The following is a 23,300-nucleotide window of genomic DNA, read 5'->3' as shown; positions in this document are numbered from 1 at the left end:
ATCTCCCCCACTGCAATCTTTTTGTTTGTGTTTAATATTTTTTATAGAGTTAATTTAGATTTAGCAGGCTTTATGTAAAGTTTCTTCTGGAAGATTTAGTGAATCTTTTGTGAAAACCATCTTCATCTGACATTTTAGAATTACTCACCTATTTATGGGATTATACTGCATTCTGTTCTTGAAAGAGCAAATCGATTTTCAGCATAGTTTTTTTCTGTCACTTTTTTTCGTTGTCTGTTTTTCTGAAAACTACCTCCAAGGTAAGAGGGGAAAAATGGGAGGAGATGGAACGTAGAAAATAGGATAGAACTGTGTCTTGCCAGAGGAGATGATCTTAATTAGAAACTATTGGTTGAAGGAAGAAACCTCCAAAGCCAATACAATAATTTATTTAACTTTAGGAATGTGTTTAAATTGTCTAAATACAAATAAATTTTTACATACTTCCAATCTTGTCTATAGTTACTAAACTGCAGATGCTATGAGTTAGACTTCAATCTTGGGTTTTCTACCCCATGTTAATAACAGAAGAAGTAAAAACAATAATGGAGAAGTTATCCCATAGTGTTTTAGAAATTATATCCAATCTTATTTTAAAACAAAACAAAAAACTTGAAGTTTTCTGAAAATCCATTGGTCATTTCCATCTTCCCCTCTTGCAGCCATGCACTGTGCTATAGGAATAATGAGTTACTCTTAGTGAGTAGCTTATACACAGAACACACTGTCTTTTATCCTCCTGTGTATTATCTCATTTCATCATCATTTCAGCCCTACAGATGAAAAAATTGAAGTTCAGAGTAGTTACATAGTTTGTTCAAGTTCACACATCTAATAAGGGGCAGAGCTAAAAACCAAGTTCAGGCCTTTCCCGTTATGTCTCCCAATGCCCTTGCTATCAATTATTCTGCAGGGCAAAAAGAGACCACCAGACAGTGAATATGAATGTCAGACAGAAAATCACCTTTGATTTGTTTGTAGTTTATTTTTTGCTTTTGTCATTCTTTACTTACATTTTTGCTGTTGTTGTCTGTGAAACATCTCTGTCCTAAATATTTTAACCTTTCTAAATGGATGTCTGGTATATTCCTTTATAAACTTGATTAAGGTAACCAAAATTAAATATTTCAATTTTATTTCAACATTTACATATCTACTATCTCCCCTACAGCCATTTTAAAATAATATTCTAAAGCAACCAAAGACCAGGATTAGTTCAGAGCCAAGCAACTCAGTACATCTTTTCTGAATTCTCAGAGGTTTACTAGAGAAAGTAGAACTTTGTATGAATGAAATAAACTTGAATTTCTGGTGATGCAATCATGTTTTGGAGTTTAGTCTCCTCAGAGTGCACAAAAAATCTCTAAATAACTAAGTTTAAGTTTTTAGTAATTGTTGTTGTGGTGGTTTTTTGAGGCAGAGTTTTGCTCTTGTTGCCCAGGCTGGAGTGCAATGGCACGATCTCGGCTCACTGCAAACTCCGCCTCCCGGGTTCAAGTGATTCTCCTACCTCAGCCTCCTGAATAGCTGGGATTACAGGCAGGCGCCACCACGCCTGGCTAATTTTGTATTTTTAGTAAAGACAGGGTTTCTCCATGTTGGTCAGGCTGGTCTCAAACTCCTGACCTAAGGTAATCCGTCCACCTAGGCCTCCCAAAGTGCTGGGATTACAGGTGTGAGTCACTGGGCCCAGCCTTAATTATTTAGTAATTTTTAACAACAATCAGGTTGTACTATTCTGATTTTACTATCCAGAAAACAGAAGAGTATCAAATAAACAAATACTTGAAATAAAATAAGTAAGAATTAACTGTGTTATTTAATACTTGTGAAACACAGTATCAAAAAACAACAATGATCAGTTCACAATATTGATGTGAGAGGATAACTACTTACTTGAGACAGTATTAGTTTGGTAAGTTTCCTTTGAATTTCATGGTGTAATTTTTAGCATAACAGAGTTCTGTGTGAGAGCTTCATCTCTTTTCCTTTCTCTTTGGCAGCAACCCATTTCTATAAGGATATTTCACTCCAGGCTCTGTCCCATAATTTGGGGGGCAATACAGGGCACATTCATACTGGTTTGAGAAATAATTTAAATTTTATATTTCAAACATGTCAGATTTCTTTTCTTTCTTACTCTTTTTTTTTTTTTTTTTCCTGTTTTGAGACAGAGTCTCACTCTGTTGCCCAGGCTGGAGTGCAGTGGCATGATCTTGGCTCCCTGCAACCTCAGTCTCCCGGGTTCAAGTGATTCTCCTGCCTCAGCCTCCAGAATAGCTGGAACTACAGGCATGCACAATGCCGCCTGGCTAATTTTTGTATTTTTCAGTAGAGACAGGGTTCACCATGTTGGACAGGCTGGTCTCAAGCTTCTGACCTCAGGTGATCAGTCTGCCTTGACCTCCCAAAGTGCTGGGATTACAGGCGTGAGCCACCATGCCCAGCCTCAAACATGTCAGATTTCTGGCATGTCCTCTCCCCACTCCAAAATGAATTCCAAAACCAATTATTCTTCTCCTGATAATGATTTGTCCCTTTAGCATTTGGGTATTAGAGAAAGGATGAGGTGGTTTGAACCTATTTAAGATGAACTGCATTGTTAAGTGTTTACTTAGACACGGGTCTATTTACAGTTAAGCAGTGGTTCTCAAAACATGTCCCTGGGCCAGCAATGTTGTCATCGGGTCCAGGGACACATTTTGCCTGGGAGTATATAAGAAATGCAAATTCTCAGGACTCACCAGACCATCATAAACTAGGAGTGAGGACCAGCAATTGGTCTTTTAACAAGTCCTTTGTTAAGGTCATTCTGATACATGCTAGACTCTGAGAAGAAAGATTAGAAACTACTGATCTTCCAAGATTAGAAGCTTCTGAGATGAGAAGTTTGGTATTCTTGCTGAATTTGGATTCAGGTAATCTCCAGTTTAAAAACTTTTTTTTAGTTAGCTAATGTCCAGACTAGAGCTTAGGCCGCACCTGAGAGACCTGTTACATCTTTCAAAGCTCTTGAACACTTTCTGTTGTCTCTGTCTTTACCTCAGTCTTGGGATTGAGAGTAAACCCTTTTCACAGGCAAAAGATTAAGGCATTATTTCTCTACATCAGTCATCAACACAAAGCATTTCAATTGCTATTGTAGTTGTTTCATGAACTTAGTGGCTCAGAAATTAAAAAAAAAATCAGTATCATTCTTTCATTTCATAGACGAAAACAGTTTAAGCCCAGGATCCTCAGGAAAGAAAAACCCTAAAACAATGTAAATGTAAAATTAATCATAATATATAATTGCAGAAATTTGAACTGACTCAAAGAAATTGTCCCCACAATGGTATAGGAATAGCTTCCAAATCAGGCCATACCATTTAATCAAAAAAAGAAAATCAATTGAAAAGTGGTTTTACTTATAATGATACTGAGTAAAATCAGCTTTTCCAGTAAGACAGTTGATGAAAAGTTTACTCATTTGCAGCGATGACAAGAACATGCACTTTATTACGCTTTGTCATTCAAAACTTGGGGAGGCATTGCAGAGTAACAGATGAACCATGGAGTAGAGGCTCAATCCTAGTATGCTCCAGAAAGGACCCGTGGACAAGTTATTCATCTCAAAAATGAACATGTCCTACAAGATCACTGGTTGGCAAAGTATGACCCATGGGCAAAATCTGGCCTGCCACCAGTTTTTGTATGATCTGACAGCTAAGAATGTTTTTTAATAGATGACATTTGGAATTGAATTGGTAATAATGAACATTTTCTTTGAAACCAAATTAAGTGAAATGTTCTCTCTCCAACAAAGAATTCCATTCTCCTCACTAATAACTCTATATTGCAAAAAAGTACTTAATGATTTACTATTATATTTTGAATTCTATCACTAAAAAAAAAATTGTAAAAATTTGTTTTCTATCTTATTACATAAATACCTTCATCATATCCTTGGTCTTCCTCTTGGCCTCTGGCTCTTTACAGAAATGTTTGCCCATTCCTGGATGAGATGATTTTGAAGGTCCCTTCAACAATCTAATTTTTAACTATGCTCAACAGATAGCAGTCAAACCACTTGTAGAATGCAGGTGATTTGGACAATATGGATTTGCCAGCGTTTGGCTGTTCATGAATGGAAGAGAGTCAGATGGGTCCAATAACAGTTCCAATTGTCCATCTTCACCCTGCATGTTTGAAAAGAAAGAGAAGAGATCTATAGCATATTAGTTTAAGCCATATTGTCTGTGTTAGAAAATCCACCCTGCCTTGGGCAAACCCTTAACCTTTGTGCCTTAATATTCCATCTGTACTGTGGGGAATTAATTGGTTAATGTTCACACCTTCCCCAAAGATGGCTGGGGCTTGCACATATTCACAAAAACTTCAAAAGCTGTAATGCTTTTTGACAGATATTTTTTCTTTCCCATCATTTTTTCTTATATTATTAACATAAGAAATAGTTTAACAAATGAAAAATTTATTGAAGAACTAATTTAATAATGGCCATTAAGAGACTTTGATATTTCTAACATAGGTTCCTAAGCATACTGGATATATTATGTATCCAGTGCACAAATGGCAGAGTTCCCATGGAAACTTTTTGGTCATGTGTGCCTAGTATCATGCCCACAAGATAGGGTTGGAGAGACCTATGGGCCTCTCTTTGCCAAATATCGTATGGAGACCAGCGTGCATAAAGGGTTCAGATTCTCCTTAGAATCAGTGTTGGAATTTCTAGACCTTCAAGCGACTCTATATTAAGGTGCAAATTTGTTACCTGGGAAGGTAATTTTTAACCCCCCATTAATGTCCATTTGTTAGTACTTTAGCCCAAATTAGGTTTTTAAAATTACCTAGCTGGTTGAGAGCAGTTCTTCAGGAAGTGTATCAGATTCTTCTAAGTAGGTTCAGGGTAAATTTTGAAAATAGGTCCTTGGGGGATTGTGATACATCCTCCTTCACTTTCAGCACCCTGCGTTTGCAAGAGTAGCATGTGTGTGCACACGGCAGCACACACGCAATACTTAATACTCTAGCTTCTAGAGCAGCATTGTCTGATAGAGATATAATGCAAGCCACATAGATAATTTTAAGTGTTTCAGTAGCCACATTGAAAAATAAATTTTAGCCCAGGTGTGACGGCTCATTCCTGTAATCCTGGCACTTTGGGAGGCTGAGGCGGGCGGATCACGAGGTCAGGAGTTCAAAACCAGCCTGACTAACATGGTGAATCTCCATCTCTACTAAAAATATAAAAATTAGCCGGGCGTAGTGGCAGGCACCTGTAATCCCAGCTACTCAGGAGGTTGAGGCAGGGGAATCGCTTGAACCCAGGAGGCGGAGGTTGCAGTGAGCTGAGGCCACACCATTGCACTCCAACCTGGGCAACAAGAGCAAAACTCTGTCTCAAAAAAAATTAAAAAATAAATAAATTTTAAAGGTGAAATTAAATTTAATAATTTGAGTATACATTCAAAACATTATTGCTTTCAACATGTAATCCATATAAAAATTATTAGTGATGTTTTACTTTTGGGATACTAAGTGTTTGGTATCTGGTGTGTATTTTATACTCACAGCCAGTATTCATTGACCGGCCACATCTCAAGTGCTCAGTAACCACATGGGGTGAGCAGTTATTTTAATGGACAGTGTAGCTCTGAGGGGCCTTGAACTGGAAAGTGGGTCACAGAGAGCAAAGTATGGCTGCCTTTGTGGCTGATAAAGGCAGCAAGAGGATGGGCTGGGGGAACAAATAGAAGTTGGGACCAGCCCAGATCCTTACCCCTCCATTATACCCAAGTCATATTTTTGCTGAAGGTCAGACCTAACTCTAGGTAACTTAACCTTTTTCACTAAAAACTTTTAAAAAAACATAAGCACTGGAGTTAAATGCTTGGCCTTACCACTTAACTGTATGACCCTGGACAAGTTACTGAAAACCCTGTTTCTTCATCTGCAAAATGGGAACAGTGATAATGCCTCAAGCTCACAGAATTATTGTGACAATTAAATGATCAATGAGCATAAAAACAATGAATACTCAATGAATACTTGATATTTATTTTCACAATTGCTATTATTAGCTACTCTTAGGCACTAATTTAGTTTTAAAATGAACTATAAAGACAATCAGATACTATCAATTATTCTACATTTCTTAAAAAGCAGAAAAATGACATAGCCATATATATATATATATATATATATATATATAAAATTTTCAAATAGTAGGTGTAATCAGCTCATTAAATTGGGCATTATACTGTCACATACACACATCAATGCATCAAAAATCCAGAAGATACTACGTTACCAAGACTATCTTAAAATTCGACTTTGTTATGGTAGTGGGTGAGCCAATGAAAGAAGAGTTGGTTCTTCTTTTTCCTCCTCCTCCTTCTCCTCCTCCATCTTTTTTTATTCAAAGCCAGCAGAAAGAGATAATTAAAGCAAAGCTAAAGGAATTGAACGCAAAGTTTGCATCATACATGTGAACTAATCTTTTCTCCATGGCATATCTAGAAGATCAAGTAAGACACCCATTCAGATGGTTCATTAACTAGTGAAACTTCAGTGGAAATAGGGCAGGAGGAAGTAGTTTCTTGCTCACAAAGTCATTAGTATTCAAAAATACAGCGTAGCAGTTCTCACCTAAAATAGAAGGATAAAAAATACTAACAGTCAATGCTTGTTATGCCAAGTACATCTTTCATAGGGGTTTTGTTTAGAATAAAAGAGATAGTGAAAGTTTTAAGATGCTAGTAAGTAGTGAATAAATGCAGAATGTACTTACACATTTATGTACCAAATGCTGGAAGGCTGTGCACCACATAGAGCAAAGAAATGTACTAAACCATCAATTTACTAGGTCATTTTAAATGTAGGCAGCAAAATGGCAATGTGCGTGAAAAGCCACTACTATATTTTGAGAGAGCCTTTCTAAGAATCCTGAAATATTAATAACATGGTCTTAATGTAGTTGGAGACAAAAGAAGGTGTTAAGGGTAGCAAGGCTGCCGAGAATAGCACAATGACAATTTTGTATTTTCTGCCTGTGTTTTATAAAAGCAAAAGGAAAAGAGTGTGTGTTTAAAGAACAGCAGCCTTCAATTTTCCAAATTGGTATAAAACTGTATTTCTCAAATGAATTCACATATATTTATTCCTGGTGACATATTAATACCAGCTTCGAGGAAAAATAGGAAAAAATGTAAACTTGCAAATGCACTTTTTTCTTAAATTCACATAATATATAAAACAGGTTTTTGCACTGTAAGAAATTTAATGAAATTGAAGGAAACATTTTCCATTTTGATTTTTGCAAAAGATGAGTTTAATTTTTTAGCTGGAAGTAGTCTTATCAGAATAGCTTTTCAAATATGCCATTTGGACTTTGTGATGATCAGTCACTGGACAGTTTCTTGTCCTTGTCGATCTTCCACTCCCACTGTGAGTTTTTCGTTTTTGATGCTTGTTGAAATTGAGGGGTGCATGAGAATCAGTCAGTAATATGCAGTTTTCTGCAAACATTCAGATGTGAAAAAAATGAAAGCATTTTGTGCCTTCTTTGCAGTCCTGAGTTGCCACAAGTTGCTTTTGTCGACTGCGACTGACTGAGTGACAGGTGGGACCCAGTGGGTTTGTGTTCCTGTTCAGAGGCTCATTGTGTTTGATGTGAGAAAGCCGGGCTTGACCCCCAGTCCTTCTTCCTGCTAAAGTCAGGGTTTCTGATTTTAATCAAAACCCTAGGGCCATCTTAAGCATGACCAAAAAAGCACCTTGCAAGTTGAACCTTATCTAATTATGCAATGTGTATAAACTTGAGACACATAAATCTCAGTCATTGGAGCAACTTGTTTTTCTAAGATGCTCCGGTCCAGTGAAAGACGAAAGCAAATAAGGGAGAGATTGATCTCCCAGCATTTTTATTGTCGGTGCTCCACACGTCATAAAGTTTTGGCTTGTTAAAGGAAATTCCATAAGCAACTTTAGTTAGTAAGAGTGAAGTAACTGTGTGCCTTCCTGAGCCCCTGCTAAATTCCCTTTCCGCTTGCCATTACAAAAGTATGATTAAGAAAATGCCAACAGGATATGCGAGTGGGTGGAACAGACTTCAGCTGGAAGCCATACAGATGCTTGATGGATGAGGAGTGACAGTGAGATGATGGCCCTATCTCCAGAGAGAATCAAGCAGTTTCATGGATCTCTTTCTAGTACTCATTTCAGTAAGATCTGCTGCGTTGCTGCATGGTTGTTCCGTTTTGGCTGCCAGGCTGATGGAAAATGGCTGATAGGTCCTTCTCCCCACTGCTGTTTCTGATAGTATAGACAAGTCCTAAGGACATGATGAATGAAAAGAAACGAGAGTGAATCATGCTGGAAAGATTGTGGGTTACTGGCACATTTTCTTTGAACCTCTGGTGTTATGAAATAACTTTACTCTTAATGGCCTTGTCTCTGTGGGTTTAATGCTGATGGTGTTGGTCAATTTTTATTTGGGGTTGAGACAGATTTGAGAGGCGATCATGAAAGGCCATGGGGGAAGAAAAAAGAGTGGGGAGCAAGTAGTCATTATTTTTTATTATGAGTTTTCCCAGAATTAGTGAGTTTTTCCACACTACTAAAAGTGGTCCTTAGTGTCAGTATGATGACAGTGTCAGTGTGATGTTTATGAAGATGAAGTCATGGAAAGGATGTCAGGTGTATAAAAAACTATATGGCCCGTGTTCTCTACACCAGGCTCTCGGGAGGTGTGTGCGTTGCAGGGGAAGGGTGCTGGAAAAATGGAAAGAGGGAAAAACAGGAGGGTTTTATGAACTTGAAAATAGACACAAAATATTTACTGATCAAAAAACAAATCTTAGCATACTATATTCCAAAATCTCCAGTTGATAGTTTTTATTATTTCACCCTGAAACTGTGACCCGTGCCTTACAAGCTCGTCTTTTTTACTTGGTTGCCTTTGTTGATCTTTCGATTTGGTTCTTTCTGTAGTTGTAATTAGGAAATAATCACCACCCGGTTTTTTTGTTAGCACTTGGATACACTTCCCACTGGTTGGCTAAAGGCTACACTCTGAAATTCCATAGCATGTGACTAAGCATAGAGGCTTTGAGGGCAGAACACTTGGGGTCAACCTGGGTGCTGACACTTAGCAGATGTATGGTCTTGTGCCCTCAATTAACTGCTCAAAGCTGAAATTCCTCACTTCTAAGGTAGAGATAATGCCTGTAGAAAAGGGGTGCTGTAAGAATTAAGCAGCATAATGTGTATAAAGGGTATCTGGCACATAGAAAGGCGTTCGGTAAACTTTGCTGTGCTTTTCCTTGATTCTGCCAGGTTTAAGAAAATTTCTTCCTTTGGACTTCTTGACACCTGACCAGGAATGTTAATGGCCCTTAAAGAGCGACTATACTCAATGAATGCTTTTGGTTGCATGACCTGCATTTCAAGCCACATGATCGCTAATGATTAGCAAGAATGTCTCCCTTCTTCTGAAACAAGGAGGTGGCTTTGCATTTTTGCTTTGCTCTATTTGCAGTGGTTTATATTTGTTTGTTTTTTTCTTCTTCCCTGCAGCTTGCAAAATTGGATATTACAAGGCTCTCTCCACGGATGCCACCTGTGCCAAGTGCCCACCCCACAGCTACTCTGTCTGGGAAGGAGCCACCTCGTGCACCTGTGACCGAGGCTTTTTCAGAGCTGACAACGATGCTGCCTCTATGCCCTGCACCCGTAAGTTGTATGCTTGTCTTTCATTCCTTTGATGCCAACAGCTTTCATTACCACCTAGCAAGGCACTGCCAGATCTTCTCCTGGGATAATCATGCAGGGGGCACTTGAGATCAAACATTCATCCTTTCTCAATCATAGCAGGGGAAATGCTTGTAAAAAGAAAGGGTCTTTCCCACTGCTTCTGGTTGCCTTCAGTGTGCACAGCTGCCTACAGACTACTTGGTGGAGAAGAGATTGAGTGTTCAGAGGTTGTCTGACAGTGTAATTAGAGCTGAGATTGGAATTTATTAGTGGCTTTGCCATTGCACTGAGGACTCAGGGAAGCTTGACAACTGGCAGGAGAAACAGGTAGACGGCAGGGTTTGGGAATGTGGTTTCAGTCTGTAAAGGACAGCTCAGTGTGCACTGAGATCATTGCTTATGTTGTCATTACACCTCTTCCTTCTCTACTCATAGTTTTGTCTTCATAAGACTTAGGCCCAAATCCTAATAAATGCTTGTTTAATGATTGCGTTTAATAAATGCTGGGTTAATGAATGGATGAGGCTGGGAAGCTTGGTATGAAGAGCAGGAGTGAAGAAATATTTTCTCACACTTTATATGGACAGTGTTCCTAGGTGTTACCATTCCTTTCATGTACACTTGGGCCTTCACAGACCCTACAATGGCTGTGACCTTGATCGGAATGGGGAGCACTGGGCCCATGAATTTCCGTTAGGTGAATCTGTGCTTGGAGGGCTAGCCTCATGGCTCAGGTCAGACACCTTCCACAGATTTTAAGTTTGTTTCCCAGCCTGTTGTGTAGCTGGGTGACTGTTGAGTCTCTTCAGTCTGTTTTCTCACCTGGAGAATGGAGTTAATAACAGTGCCTCCTAATGGTTGTTGGTATTAAACAGCTCATTTTGTTTATGTGCTATGTACGTCGCATAGGATGATGCCACTTTCATATATTTTAGCTTTGGCCGGGAGCGGTGGCTCACGCCTGTAATCCCAGCACTTTGGGAGGCTGAGGTGGATGGATCACCTGAGGTCAGGAGTTGGAGACTAGCCTGGTCAACATGGTGAAACCCTGTCTCAACTAAAAATACAAAAATTAGCTGGCATGGTGGGTGGTGCCCATAATCCCAGCTGCTTGGGAGGCTGAGGCTGGAGAATCACTTGAACCCAGGAGGCAGAGGTTGCAGTGAGGCGAGATCGCACCATTACATTCCAGCCTGGGTGACAAGAGCAAAACTCTGTCTCAAAAAAAAAAAAAAAAAATATATATATATATATATATATTAGTTTTAGTTATCATTATGACTATTATTATTTTGTTTCCTAACTACTATAAATGGTATTTTGGCCAATCTGGAGCTAACAACCCTGCAAATAAAAGGTTTTTGGGTATTTGAGCACTTTGGGCCACCGGGCAATCAAGTCCTATCTTTAAAATGAGTGGAGTGAGACTCCAGGTCTCTCTGACTTTATATTTAAATTGCTGTAACCTCCAGAGTTTCTTTCATAATGAGAGATAATAATGATGATGAGGACAATTTTATAATTATGCCCAGGTAAGGTATTAGGTATTTGAAAAAAAATCTTAATACGTGGTTTATAAGAAATCTGTTAGGTAGGTATAATCTTTATTTTGTAGAAAAGGTAACTGCAAGCTCAGAGATGTTAAGGAACATGCTCAAGATCACACCCTACCTTGGACAGAGTTGTACAACCTGAAGACTCACCTAGTTTCTATTTTATATTATTATTATTTTATATTATTATATTTATATTTTATATTATTTCTATTTTATATTATTCTATTATAGAGAATCTGGGAGATTCTCTTGCTGGTTCTCCCAAGTCAAGCATAAACATTCAGAGTTAGGGAGAATCCTAGGGTCAGTCTCAGATGTAACTGTTAAAAAGGTTAGATGCAGTAGCTCAGGCCTATAATCCCAGCACTTTGGGAGGCCGAGGCAGGCAGATTATTGAGGTCAGGAGTTCAAGACCAGCCTGGGCAACATAGCAAAACTCCGTCTCCACTAAAAATACAAAAATTAGACAGGCGTGGTGGTGTGAGCCTGTAATCCCAGCTGCTCAGGAGGCTGAAGCAAGAGAATTGCTTGAACCGGAAGGCAGAGGTTGCAGTGAGCCGAGATTGCACCACTGGACTCCACCCTGGATGACAGAGGAAACTCTGTCATCTCAAAAAAAAAAAAAAAAAAAAGAAAAAAAAGAAAAAAAAATAGCCAGGACTGGTGCCTTTCACCTGTGGTCCCAGCTACTTGGGAGGCTGAGGCAGGAGGATCACTTGAGCCTGGGAGGTCAAGGCTGCAGTGAGCTGCATTCACATCACTGCACTCCAGCCTGGGTGACAAAAAAAGACCCTGTCTTAGAAAAAAAAAAAAAAAAAACAGAAAAACTGTAAATAGGCAAGGATTGTTTTTGCTTTCTTTCTTTCCTGTTCCTCCATAGACTAAGAACTTTCTCTGGGTGGCCACTTTTGTTTGAACTCTTCAGTCCCAACCTTTTTCTTTTCCAATGTAAATATTTTCACGCTATGTTCCATTTGTGTGATTAGTTTAATAATAAACTCCCCATCTTTATCCACACCTGCTACCCACAATTTTCTTGTGGGAATCTGGGGCACAATAGTAAACTCAAGGGGAAGTGTTTGAGGCTGACATTTTGAGGATGGCCCTCAATTTGCATCATGTACTCCCCCACTTACTTTCCATGCAGATAAAGCCTTCTCTAGGTTGAGATTTGATTGTATTATGAGTGTCATGAAATGTATCTCTGATGGCAGGAGGTCCTGGCTCTTTCTCCCAGGTATTTTTCAGTCTCATGATGCTGACCTGTTTAGCATTTAAGGGGACCATGTGCCCATCACTTTATTACCAAGTCTTGCTGCTTGGGAGTTTAGGAAACCTCCAAAGATGGCCATATGTCTGTGTTGCTGGAACATTTGATGTATGTGTAATAAGGCTGTGGTAGTTGAGCCCTTGGAATTGTATTTTTAACTGTTAGCTTTATCTTAAGGATGCAAAGGGGAAGAAGAGAAAATTTGATTTTAGCATATGGATGGACCAAAAAGTCTAAAAATTAAAGTAACATTTGTATGTTTCAGAAGTCATTTTCCACAAGGTGAAGGGAAGGAAGGCTGGTGGCTTTTTGTGTCATTGTTAAAAGGTCCATGAAGATACCTGCTCTTGGAACTCCTTCTCCCACACTTTACTACTTCAAGGTCTTGTGCATTACTTTACTTACTTATTGATTCATTTTTTTTTTTGAGATGGAGTCTCACTCTGTCACCCAGGCTGGAGTACAGTGGTGTGATCTCGGCTCACTGCAACCTCCACCTCCTGGGTTTGTGATTCTCCTGCCTCAGCCTCCCGAGTAGCTGGGACTACAGGCGCCCACCACCACACCTGTTTTCGTTTTTGTTTTTAGTAGAGACAGAGTTTCACCCTATCGGCCAGACTGGTCTTGAACTCGTCACCTCATGCGATCCATGGACCTCAGCTTCTCAAAGTGCTGGGATTACAGGCGTGAGCCATTGCACTCAGCCTTGTGCATTACTTTAATGGTTATCACATCCCACTTACTTTATATGCAGCACTTCAGTTAAGAGGAAACAAAGTGCTGATGGCAACGCCATCAACTTGCTGATCAGATCGCCTTGGCTGTAACCACTGACCAACACTGTGATATTCAGAGAGAGTTTACCCTCACCAGGCCCCAATTTCCTCCTCTGTAAGTTGGAATTCTCACCATCTACCTCTGGGGCTGTTTTAAGAATGAAATAAAAAAATATTTGCAAAGTTCTGGCACCTGGTAGGGATCTAATAAATGTTTGTTCTCTTCCTCTTTTATTTCCAGCTGGTCACTTCCTTCCCCAAACTGCCTCCACAGCAGGTTGACAGCCCATCTCACTGCCTCTCTATCAGTGATTTTTACCCTTGAGTGCATAATTAAATTACTTGATGGCTGCCCTGTACCCCAGGATTTCTGGCGGGGGGGTAGGACTCAGGCATCAGTATTTTCAAAAATCGGTCTGTTAATTTATTGTACAGTTAAGGTTCAGACCCCTCCAATGGAACTAAAAATTTTTTTTTTTTTTGAGACCGAGTTTTGCTCTTGTCACCCTGGCCGGAGTGCAATGACACAATCTTGGCTCACTGCAACCTCTGCCTCCCGGGTTCAAGTGATTCTCCTGCCTCAGCCTCCCAAGTAGCTGGGATTACAGGCACACGCCACCACATCTAGCTAATTTTTTGTATTTTTAGTAGAGACAGGGTTTCACCATGTTGGCCAGGCTGGTCTTGAATTCCGGACCTCGGGTGATCCACCCGCCTCGGCCTCCCAAAGTGCTGGAATTACAGGCATGAGCCACCACACCCGGCTAACAGAACTAAACTTGTAAGTATTTTTTTAAACTTAAACATTAACTGCATAAGCCTCTGAAGACTTCCTCTGAGATAGGGATAATCAGGGAAGTGACTATACTTTGCTGATAATAGATATAGTCGTAAGTCAGGCAGCAGAACTGGATTCTAATTCTTAGCCTGTGGCTCTTCCTTTCGACATCTCCCTTCCTAGTGAATATAATGGACCTGTATTGTCTAGTACTGTAGACACTTGACACGTGGCTATTTAACCTTAAAGTCATTAAATTGAAATTTGGGTTATTTAAACTTGGCACATTTTGAGTGCTCAATAGCCATATATGGCTAGTGGAGACTATACTGGATGGCAGACCCAGAGAACATTTCTATCACCACAGAAAGTTCTATTGGACAATACTGTAGCAGACCTTCCAACAGAGAAGACAGTAGGAGTTTCTCAAAGAACCTCTTGTTCAGATGATCCACAGAGTAACTCTCCCCACTCGCACGCTGCCCCCAGCTTTATCGGATTCTCTTGACAAGATGTGGGGATGGGAAGCAGCATAAACATCAGGGGTCCTTTCAAACTGATTCCAGCCTCTAATCAGTTCTTCCCAGTTCGTTAAGCCAGGTGACAAACCCAATTCCCTTGTGCTGACAGCCATGATAATCAGGCACCTTCTTTGTTCATTATGCTGTCTTTAACCCCAGCATTCTTATGCAGCCTCGCATTTAGTGATCGCTCACTGTGACGGCACACTAATGAAGAAATAAAACACACTATCTGAGCCTCATTCTTCTAGCCAAAGAGAGACTGTGCTCCACTGGCTTGTAAAATCAGGTTTTTGTTCACTTGGAGAACAATTAGACCAGGTGAATACAAGTAGCATTGGCTAATTTAGAAGGAAACTGCCTAGAAAGTTTGCACCATTGACGCTGCTGGAGAGCTTAAGATAATTTAATCGTAAACAAACTTTACCTTTGGGAATACTTTTGCTGGAGCCTCTGGTTAGGTTAACATAAATGGCTGCCTGTGAGATGTGCTGAGATGTTTCTATGGAATTACCATTGGAACATTTTCTGGAAAATAGCCCATAACTATTTAGAACAGGGAGTTTAGAACAGAGCTTTTTAAACGTCCACATGCACAAAAATCACATGGAAATCACCTGCGGATTAGGAGGAGCGAGGTTAGGCCTGAGAGTCTGTTTCTGACAAGTTCCCAGGTGAGGCTGAAGCTACTGATCTGTAAAACCGTCTTTAGGCAGCAAGGATTTAGATTCCCAGCCCCACGGCTGTCAGGAGACAGGAGATTCTGTTTTGATGCCTGTAACTTTCAGACCTGTTCTTCAGCTCAGTGGTGACTCTAGAAAGGTATTTCATGGATTCTGATCATTCTCCCTTCATGGAAATGGAATACTTCATCTGTCTCCTGTATGAAGAAAATCCAGCCTGGGTAGAATCGTATAACCAAATGCACTCACTGTGGAATTATTTTTCTTTTTAATTTTGCTGTTGTTTGTTTGTTTCTTCCAGAATCCTCACTAAGTTATTGCCAGAGAGTAGAAATGTAAATGTTCACCTTAGACACCTGTATCAGTCAAGAGAGGCAAGAAGTTTTTTTGTTTTTTTGTTTTTTGTTTTTTGGCAACATTGCCAGGACAAGCACCATTATTTCTGCACATTCAGGGCTGCCGTTAAAGCTGATGTCAGGATTTTGATTTTATGAATCTTTTCTTAACAGGGATTTTGATGTGATTTTTATTAATGAAATTAATGTCCTTTAACTCTACGAATGACTAGCTCTTTCCCTTCTCCAGATCTGTTTCTCCTTGTTTCCCTGCCCCTTCTGGAATGCAGTCTGGTTATCAGCAGGACTGGGCGTGGTCAACCTCACACCCCTGCAGGAAGACTTCTGATGGTCTTAGTCATGTACTTGCTTGTTCAATGATTGTAGTGAGCAAGATCTTCTTTTCCCCCACTGGGAAGCTAAATCAATGTTATATTTAAAGTAACTTTCTTTTTTTGTTTTCCCTTTTTTGAGATAGAGTCTCACTCTGTTGCCCAGGCTGGAGTGCAGTGGCGCTGTCTCGGCTCACTGTAACTGCCACCTCCCGAGTTAAAACAATTCTCCTGCCTCAGCCTCCCAAGTAGCTGGGATTTACAGACATGCACCACCATGCCCAGCTAATATTTTTGTATTTTTAGTAGAGCCTGGGTTTCGCTATGTTGACCAGGCTGGTCTCGAACTCCTGACCTCAAACGATCCACCCGCCTAGGCCTCCCAAAGTGCTGGGATTACAGGCATGAGTCACTGCACCCGGCATTAAGGTAACTTTCTTTTCCAACTCCTTATTGTATTTCAAAATGTGCTAGAAAAGTACCTTGTAAAGGTAGTAAATTGGCTTTGCATATCTAGAAAAATGTAGCTCATCTGTCATTTTGCCACCTTGACTTCTGAGCACTGTTACCAGAGTAGTTTTTCGTATTTTTCAATTGGAAATCTGTCCCTGTGCTTTGGGGTGCTCTTTATTTAACTTGTTTGATGAAACTTCTTAGAGCCTGGTGATTGGGAACACTCTGTAAATGAGAGATTATTATTTTAGATTGCCAACTTGAAGGGCCTTCACGAATCTGTCTCCAAGTAAACAGCCTTGAATGTGCCAAACAAACAAAGAGTGATTGATTGATACTTAGACGTGGCCGAAAATATTCCAAAATTGCAGCTTTTAAGACATTTTATACTAGGAGAGCTCAGAGCTAATGAGGGCAGATTTACTAAGATCTATGACCAGAGGTCCTGATTTGAAAAAGCTTTCTCCAGGTTTACGTTATCAAGAAATTGAAACAGCCAAGTTCCAAACAACAAATATCACTTACTTTGCCTCTACATTTGCCTTTTCTAATTGAATTTAGTGCGCTGCTGTATTTCCTCCCAGAAAGTGTATTGTTTAAAAATTACCATTTCAGTTCTATTACTCAAAGCCCTCGCTGCTAATGCTTTCTGACAGTTATCAACATAATGAACCATAATGAAATGATGAGCAATCTTCGGTGGAAACCCAATGTCGATTCCACCGGTGCTGTGTGACTGTGTTGTGAAAATTTGAATGCAAATTAAAATAACATCGTCCTTACTTGTTTCCAAGGTCAGGAGAAGGGAGGGACTCTTTTCCTTTTTTATTTTTTTATTTTTTATTTTTTTAAGGGCTTTAATTTTGGGAATCTCACATCCATTTTCAAACAAGCTCTTGAAGGTGCCCCTGTTATTCTGTTCAATTCTCTACCCCAAAGATTTACATGCTTAGCAGTCTGGCTAAGGGATTTGGGGAGGGATGTCTAGAGCGAGGCTTTGATGTATAAACCATAGGATAAAATGCAGCCTTCAGTTTCAAGTAAACTGTATTTTTTTTTTTATCTACCCGAAAGCATATATCTTTTTGCTTTAGAGCTGCAAGTAACTAATCATATAATGATGGGGGAGGCATACATTCTATGAAATAGGTCAGTGAGGGTGCAGTTAGCTCTAGTGAAAGACTAGTTAGAAAAGTGAGAACAAAGGCCAAAGATTCCCAAAGTGTCGTAAATGAAAGTGTTTCAGAAGATTCATTGGTTGATCTCTAGCCATTTTATCATTCATGCAATCAATCATTTTCATGAACATATTTTTATGAAAAATCTCAAATCCAAGTTTTCCTGGGGAATTTCTCATTCCATGTCATTTATCAAATTTGCAATGTAATAGTATGGTTTCATACTGCATTCCATTTGTCATAGGCCAAAAACTCAGATTGAGACACCAACTCCCCCACTGCCAGATTACATAGTTGGTTTTTAGTTCAGAACATATGGTCCTGCTGCCTGTTAGTTGGTAAGCCAGCTAATGTGTCTGTCCCATGGACTGTACAAACTGATCAAAGCAACCAAAGACATTTGGACGATTCAGATGCAGCCGTCAACGTATGCTGCTGCTTCAGTTAGAGCTTAGTAGTTCAACATCTGATGTTAGCTAGTGAGTATACCACATTCTTGTTTCTTCCTTTCGGATTGCCTTTCAGCATTTTAGCTACTAAAAGGAAAAAGTACCTCTAGACAACCAAGTGGACGGTTTTTGTTTGAAGAAAATTAAAGATAAAGGGAGAAAGATCACCAGGTGAGCTTCAACGAAGGCACTAGATAGACCCCAGACTGATCATTTGCCATTTGGTTGTTTGCAAAATTTTAAGAGCCTCATGATATTTCATAAAGATCAGGTATCATCTCACTGAATTCTTTTTAAAAAAAATGCTGTTTTAGCTTCCTCTTTTTTTTCCCCCCACATACTCCCCATTTTTTAGTCATAAACAGCCCATTATGGATTCCACTGGAAAATGCAAAGATTCGAGGGACACTAATATATGCCCAAGTGGAAGGCTTGAATAATCTGCCAATGCCATTTAGCCAGGTTATTACAATTTTTCTACCACCCTGAATAATTAAGAGTGGCTTGTCATTGACCGAGTCCTGTCATTTCTGGATGCCATTTTTGACACTATGCATGGAAGTTATACAGTGGTTATTCACAGCATGCTTCTATGAAACAAGGTTAATTACACATTTTTCTGAGATCCCCTGGGGTGAGAACAGGGTATCTTCTTTTTTCTTTTTTTAAGACAGAGTCTCACTCTGTCTCCCAGTGGTGCGATCTCAGCTCACTGCAACTTCCGCCTCCCAGCTCAAGCAATTCTCCCACCTCAGCCTCCCAGGGTGCTAGGATTACAGAAACGAGCCACCACACTCAGCCCAGGGTATCTTCTTTGCCATCAACATTTAGATTTATGAGAGATTCTGCTATAGAGATATAATTGCCCCTCGCCCTATTCCTATGATCTTCCACCTAGAAAAAGAACCTTTAATAGAAACTCCTAGCTACTCTCTTGCACAGAAGGTAGGAACAAGGCAGAAAAGATAATCCCCATGAAAATAATAAAAGAGGATCATCTGGGAAGTAATACTAGCTAGCCATCATCATCATGAAGGGCAGGGAAGTGAGGTGAAATTGAACTCTGGGGTGAACTGAGAAAGTTGGAAACTTTCTATCCAAGTCTCAAAAAGAATTTGTAATTATGGGTTATTATTTTCTTTATATTATTTGTATCTCTATGAAAGGGAAGCAGGGTTGTTTAGCCTTGGAGTCAGGGTTTCTGATCACAGCTTTGCGCATGTTGGCTGTCTTAATTTTGGCAGTTTGCTTAACTTATCATAGTTTTTGGTGATCAGATTGGTGTGAACAATAAATACTTTTCTGTCAGATTTGATTGCAGCTGTTAAATAAGATACAAAAAAGTGCTTTGCAAGGAAAGTAGATTAATGCACAGGCTAGATAATTTTAAAAATGAAATACTCAATTCTACTTTTCTTGGTCTTTGGCGTGGTAGCTTTCTTATGTATAACTGAGAATTTATAAGGCACTTCAGCCATAAACAAGTCATCCTAATAAAAAGAAACCAAACCCCTAATTAACCCAGTAAAAAAAAGACAAAGATCACTGTAGAGGAGAATGGGAAAAGAGATAGAACCAGGAAAATAGGTTATGGGAAAGTCTCACAACAAGAAATGAACCTCTATAGGAAGCCAAGAATTTTTCATGACAGCAGCAAGTGATTGATGCATCCAGAAGGTTCTGGTTTAATCATGGACAGCCCTGCTTGGCTGTCTTTGTTGTAAAAACACATAAACCACCATGATAAGAGGTTATGCACTGTTCATATATGTCAGGAGGGATGTCTTTAAAACAGCCATCTTTATGTAAACTAACCCACAGCAGATAGGACTGGGAGAAAGCAATTAGTGGTGGCAACATATACAAATGTCGGGGGAAGCATGGGCTTTATTTCAGAGTCAACGTAATGCATCCCAACTGTTGACTCTGCCTTATAACCTGTCTTTCAGCTGGAGAGAGATTAACAACAAAGGCTTATCTGAAGGGTTGAAGGGTTTTACAGCTAAGACGCTGAAGTGCTATTGACAGTCCAAAAGTCGTACATGATTAATGAAGCCTTAGGAAATGGAACTACAGACCCAAGGTGCTGCTTCCTCCAAGATATGTGTTGGACTGGTTGCCTTAGCATTTTAGTGAGGTGACAGCAGTGCTTAAATACATCGATCATGGGAGAGTTACCTTTCTGCCCATGCTCTTGGGGGATGCTCCATTTCCCATCCAGAATGAATTTCATAGCCCAGGCATTGAATTTTAAAATGGCGATTAAAAATCAGTTAAGTATTAAATGTCTGTGATAGCTCTGGAAACTACTCTATCACATGAGACCAGAGACTTTGGTTTTTCTATCAACTATCTTCTTGCCTTGGTTGCAGACTTGATTTTCTTTCTTTCTTTTCTTTTTTTTTTTACATTTTAGCATGTGATTGCCATTTCTTTTCTTTCTTTATCATTATTATTATTATTTTGCTTAGCTTTTGTGACATACAAAAGTGCTATGGCAGTGAATTTTTTTTTTTTTTTTTTTGAGACAGGGTCTCAATTCATCACTCAGGCTAGAGTACAGTAGCGTGATCCCAGCTTATTGCAACCTCCACCTGCCAGGTTCAAGCAATCCTCCCACCTCAGCTTCCCAAGTAGCTGGGACTACAGGAACATGCCACTACACCTGGCTAATTTTTATAATTTTTGGAGAGACAGGGTTTCACCATGTTTCCCAGGCTGATCTTGAACTCTTAGGCTTGTCAAGCCATCCACCTACCATGGCCTCCCAAAGTTCTGGGATTATAGTCACGAGCCACTGTGCTCAGCCATAGTGCTATGGTAGTGATGCTTCCGATTAGTGAGCTGGACTGGGCTAAAGCATCATCATTCATTCATTTGTTCATTTAGCAGATATTTATTGAGTATCTACTAGATGTCAGGCATTACTCTGAAGGCTGTAGATATTCTCATAAACCTGAAAAAGAGAAAATTCCTTTTCTCCTGGAGCTTATGTTCTAATGGGAATATAAACAACAAACAAATGAATAAGATAATTGAAGGTTCTCCTAAGAAGGAAATTTTTTAAAATGTGATGCAATTGGGTGCATTGGGACAGGGAAAGGGAGGATTTCAGTTTGTATGGAGTAGTCAGGAATGAGAACTATTCCAGGGATAAGAAGTCAGTTAGTCAAAGGGCCGGGAGTGAGAATTCCAAGCAGAACTACCAGCTCCAAGGTATTTTGAGTTGCATGTGCAAAATTTTGCTAACAATGTGAGTTTTAAAGTTGACTTACTTTTTCCCACAGTTTTGCATTCTGTTGGCACTTTAATTCCAGTCGTTATGAGAAATAGAATTTTTAGGTTTATATGGCACGTTACACCGTATATCCACATATATTTAAGCCCTTTGGCAGAACCCATTTCTGCCAAACCCATTTCAAAACACAATTATCATAGCAGGTTTTCATCTTTTACTGAAGTTTCAGTTGCTTCCTGTAAGAATAAAGAAATGCATTTTCTCTGACTTTAGGTGTGAGATAGAGTACATAGGGTACCTGGACTTTCCATGGAATGGTTTATACCAAACTTATAGACACACTGGAGACATTTCTGACTTCAGGTTTAGTGTTGGCTGACGGCTTTTAAATGACATTATTAAGGCTCACACAGATTTCATGTGGATATGTAAATACTGGCTTGTCCTAAAGGGGCTACTTTAAATCCTGACATAAGCCAGCAACTGTGTTCTCTAAACTACTCAAGAATTAAATTTTAGTCTAATCCGTGGGAGGAAAGAATTAAGATATGTGGAATTACTGGAATTTTCTTTTATGCTTGGAATATTGCCGTTCTTAAATGTCACATTGACAGTATGTGGTTCATTTCCAGAAGCTTGTTTTTTTTCCCAGAGAAGAGCACATGGTTGGTGAAGGAAGATCAAGATTCCTTTTATAATACAACATGATATGACGTGATATTTTATAATATGATATGATAGTCCTTTGTATCTACTATCATGTGGCTATAGTTTCTTTGGGGCTTACTGCTGTCAAACTCCTGTCAACTGAATGTGAGGTGACATCCCACTAGAAAATAATAATTACCCGTTGTAGCACCTTTCTCCGGTACTTGCTATGTGATGCAGAAAGTATTTCACACCAGTGAAGTGAATGGATGTTCATTAAATGTATCTATAATGGCAAGAAATTCAGGGCCCATTTCTTTCAGAGCAATGAGAAACTCAAGAAATAAGCCATATGTCTCATTTTATTCCCTCCTTAGTCAATAAAGGTAGGTCTAACTTGGACTTTAGCAGCCAGAGTTGTCACCTGGGCTATATACATAGGTTAATCAGGGGTTCCTGGACTGAGCTTTTTAGATAGGCTCAGGGTGTGCTTTTAGTTCCTAGAATTACGTGCAGAAATCTGAGGGTGCCAGAGAGCATCTTCTTAAAAAGAAGATGCCTTGCTTTCATCATATTTTCAATAGCACGAAATGGTCTGAAGGTCAATTTTAACGGCCACCTATTTTTGCAAATAAGTTTTCTTGGAGCACAGCCATGCTCATTTGTTAAGGTATTGTCTATGGCTTCTTTGGAGATAGAATTACAGAGTTGAGTAGTTGCTGCAGGGAGCAGATGGCCCATAAAGCCTAAAATATTTATTTTCTGGCCAGATCATAAAATTTCTTTACAGAGAAATTATGCTGGCCTCTGTGCAAAAGATTTATAAACTAAAGATTATTGCATTTGACTTCTATTTCTGGGATTACCATTAATATCTGGGCCACTAAATTATATTACAAATGTAAAGGGCATACTAAATATGAAAACTTTAAAATAGTTGAACATGCTATTTTCATTTTGGGGTGCAGGCACAGAGAGAATCCTGGGCTTATATGTGAATTTCATGGGAAATTTACAAATACAACCAAAAACGTGAAGGAAGGATGTTTATGTTCCCTTAAATACACCTCAGCATTTGATTAATTTATATTAGGTTGGTACAAAAGTAGTTGCCATTAAAAGTAATGACAAAAACCACCATTACTTTTGTACCAATCTAATATTTTAGAATGTCTTGATTTGGGTGAAAAAATTAAAATTAAAGGCAAAAGCTGTTGTTCCATAAAGACTAATATGGAAAATACCTGTCTACCTTTAGAAATGTTAAAATTAAGCTTCTTCAGAGATAAAGTTTTCCCCAGAGATAAAGCTTTCATGTCTGAGTAAATCA

The 23,300-nt window shown here is 39.3% G+C and overlaps 1 protein-coding gene across 6 annotated transcripts in view; it reads left to right on the top strand.

The window, feature by feature from the left end:
• The window catches only part of EPHA4 (EPH receptor A4), a 156,276-nt gene that overhangs the window by 63,233 nt on the left and 69,743 nt on the right, over positions 1 to 23,300 (top strand). For all 6 annotated transcript variants that reach the window (XM_009444396.5, XM_001164828.7, XM_063790801.1 and 3 more), the window contains exon 5: positions 9,577 to 9,732. In XM_009444396.5, coding sequence (XP_009442671.1) covers positions 9,577 to 9,732 — 156 coding nt within the window. The remainder of the gene's footprint in view (positions 1 to 9,576; positions 9,733 to 23,300) is intronic.

The sequence above is a fragment of the Pan troglodytes genome, chromosome 13 (assembly GCF_028858775.2).
Source record: "Pan troglodytes isolate AG18354 chromosome 13, NHGRI_mPanTro3-v2.0_pri, whole genome shotgun sequence".
Classification (NCBI taxonomy): Eukaryota; Metazoa; Chordata; class Mammalia; order Primates; family Hominidae; genus Pan; species Pan troglodytes.
This window is presented reverse-complemented; position numbering and strand designations above follow the sequence as displayed.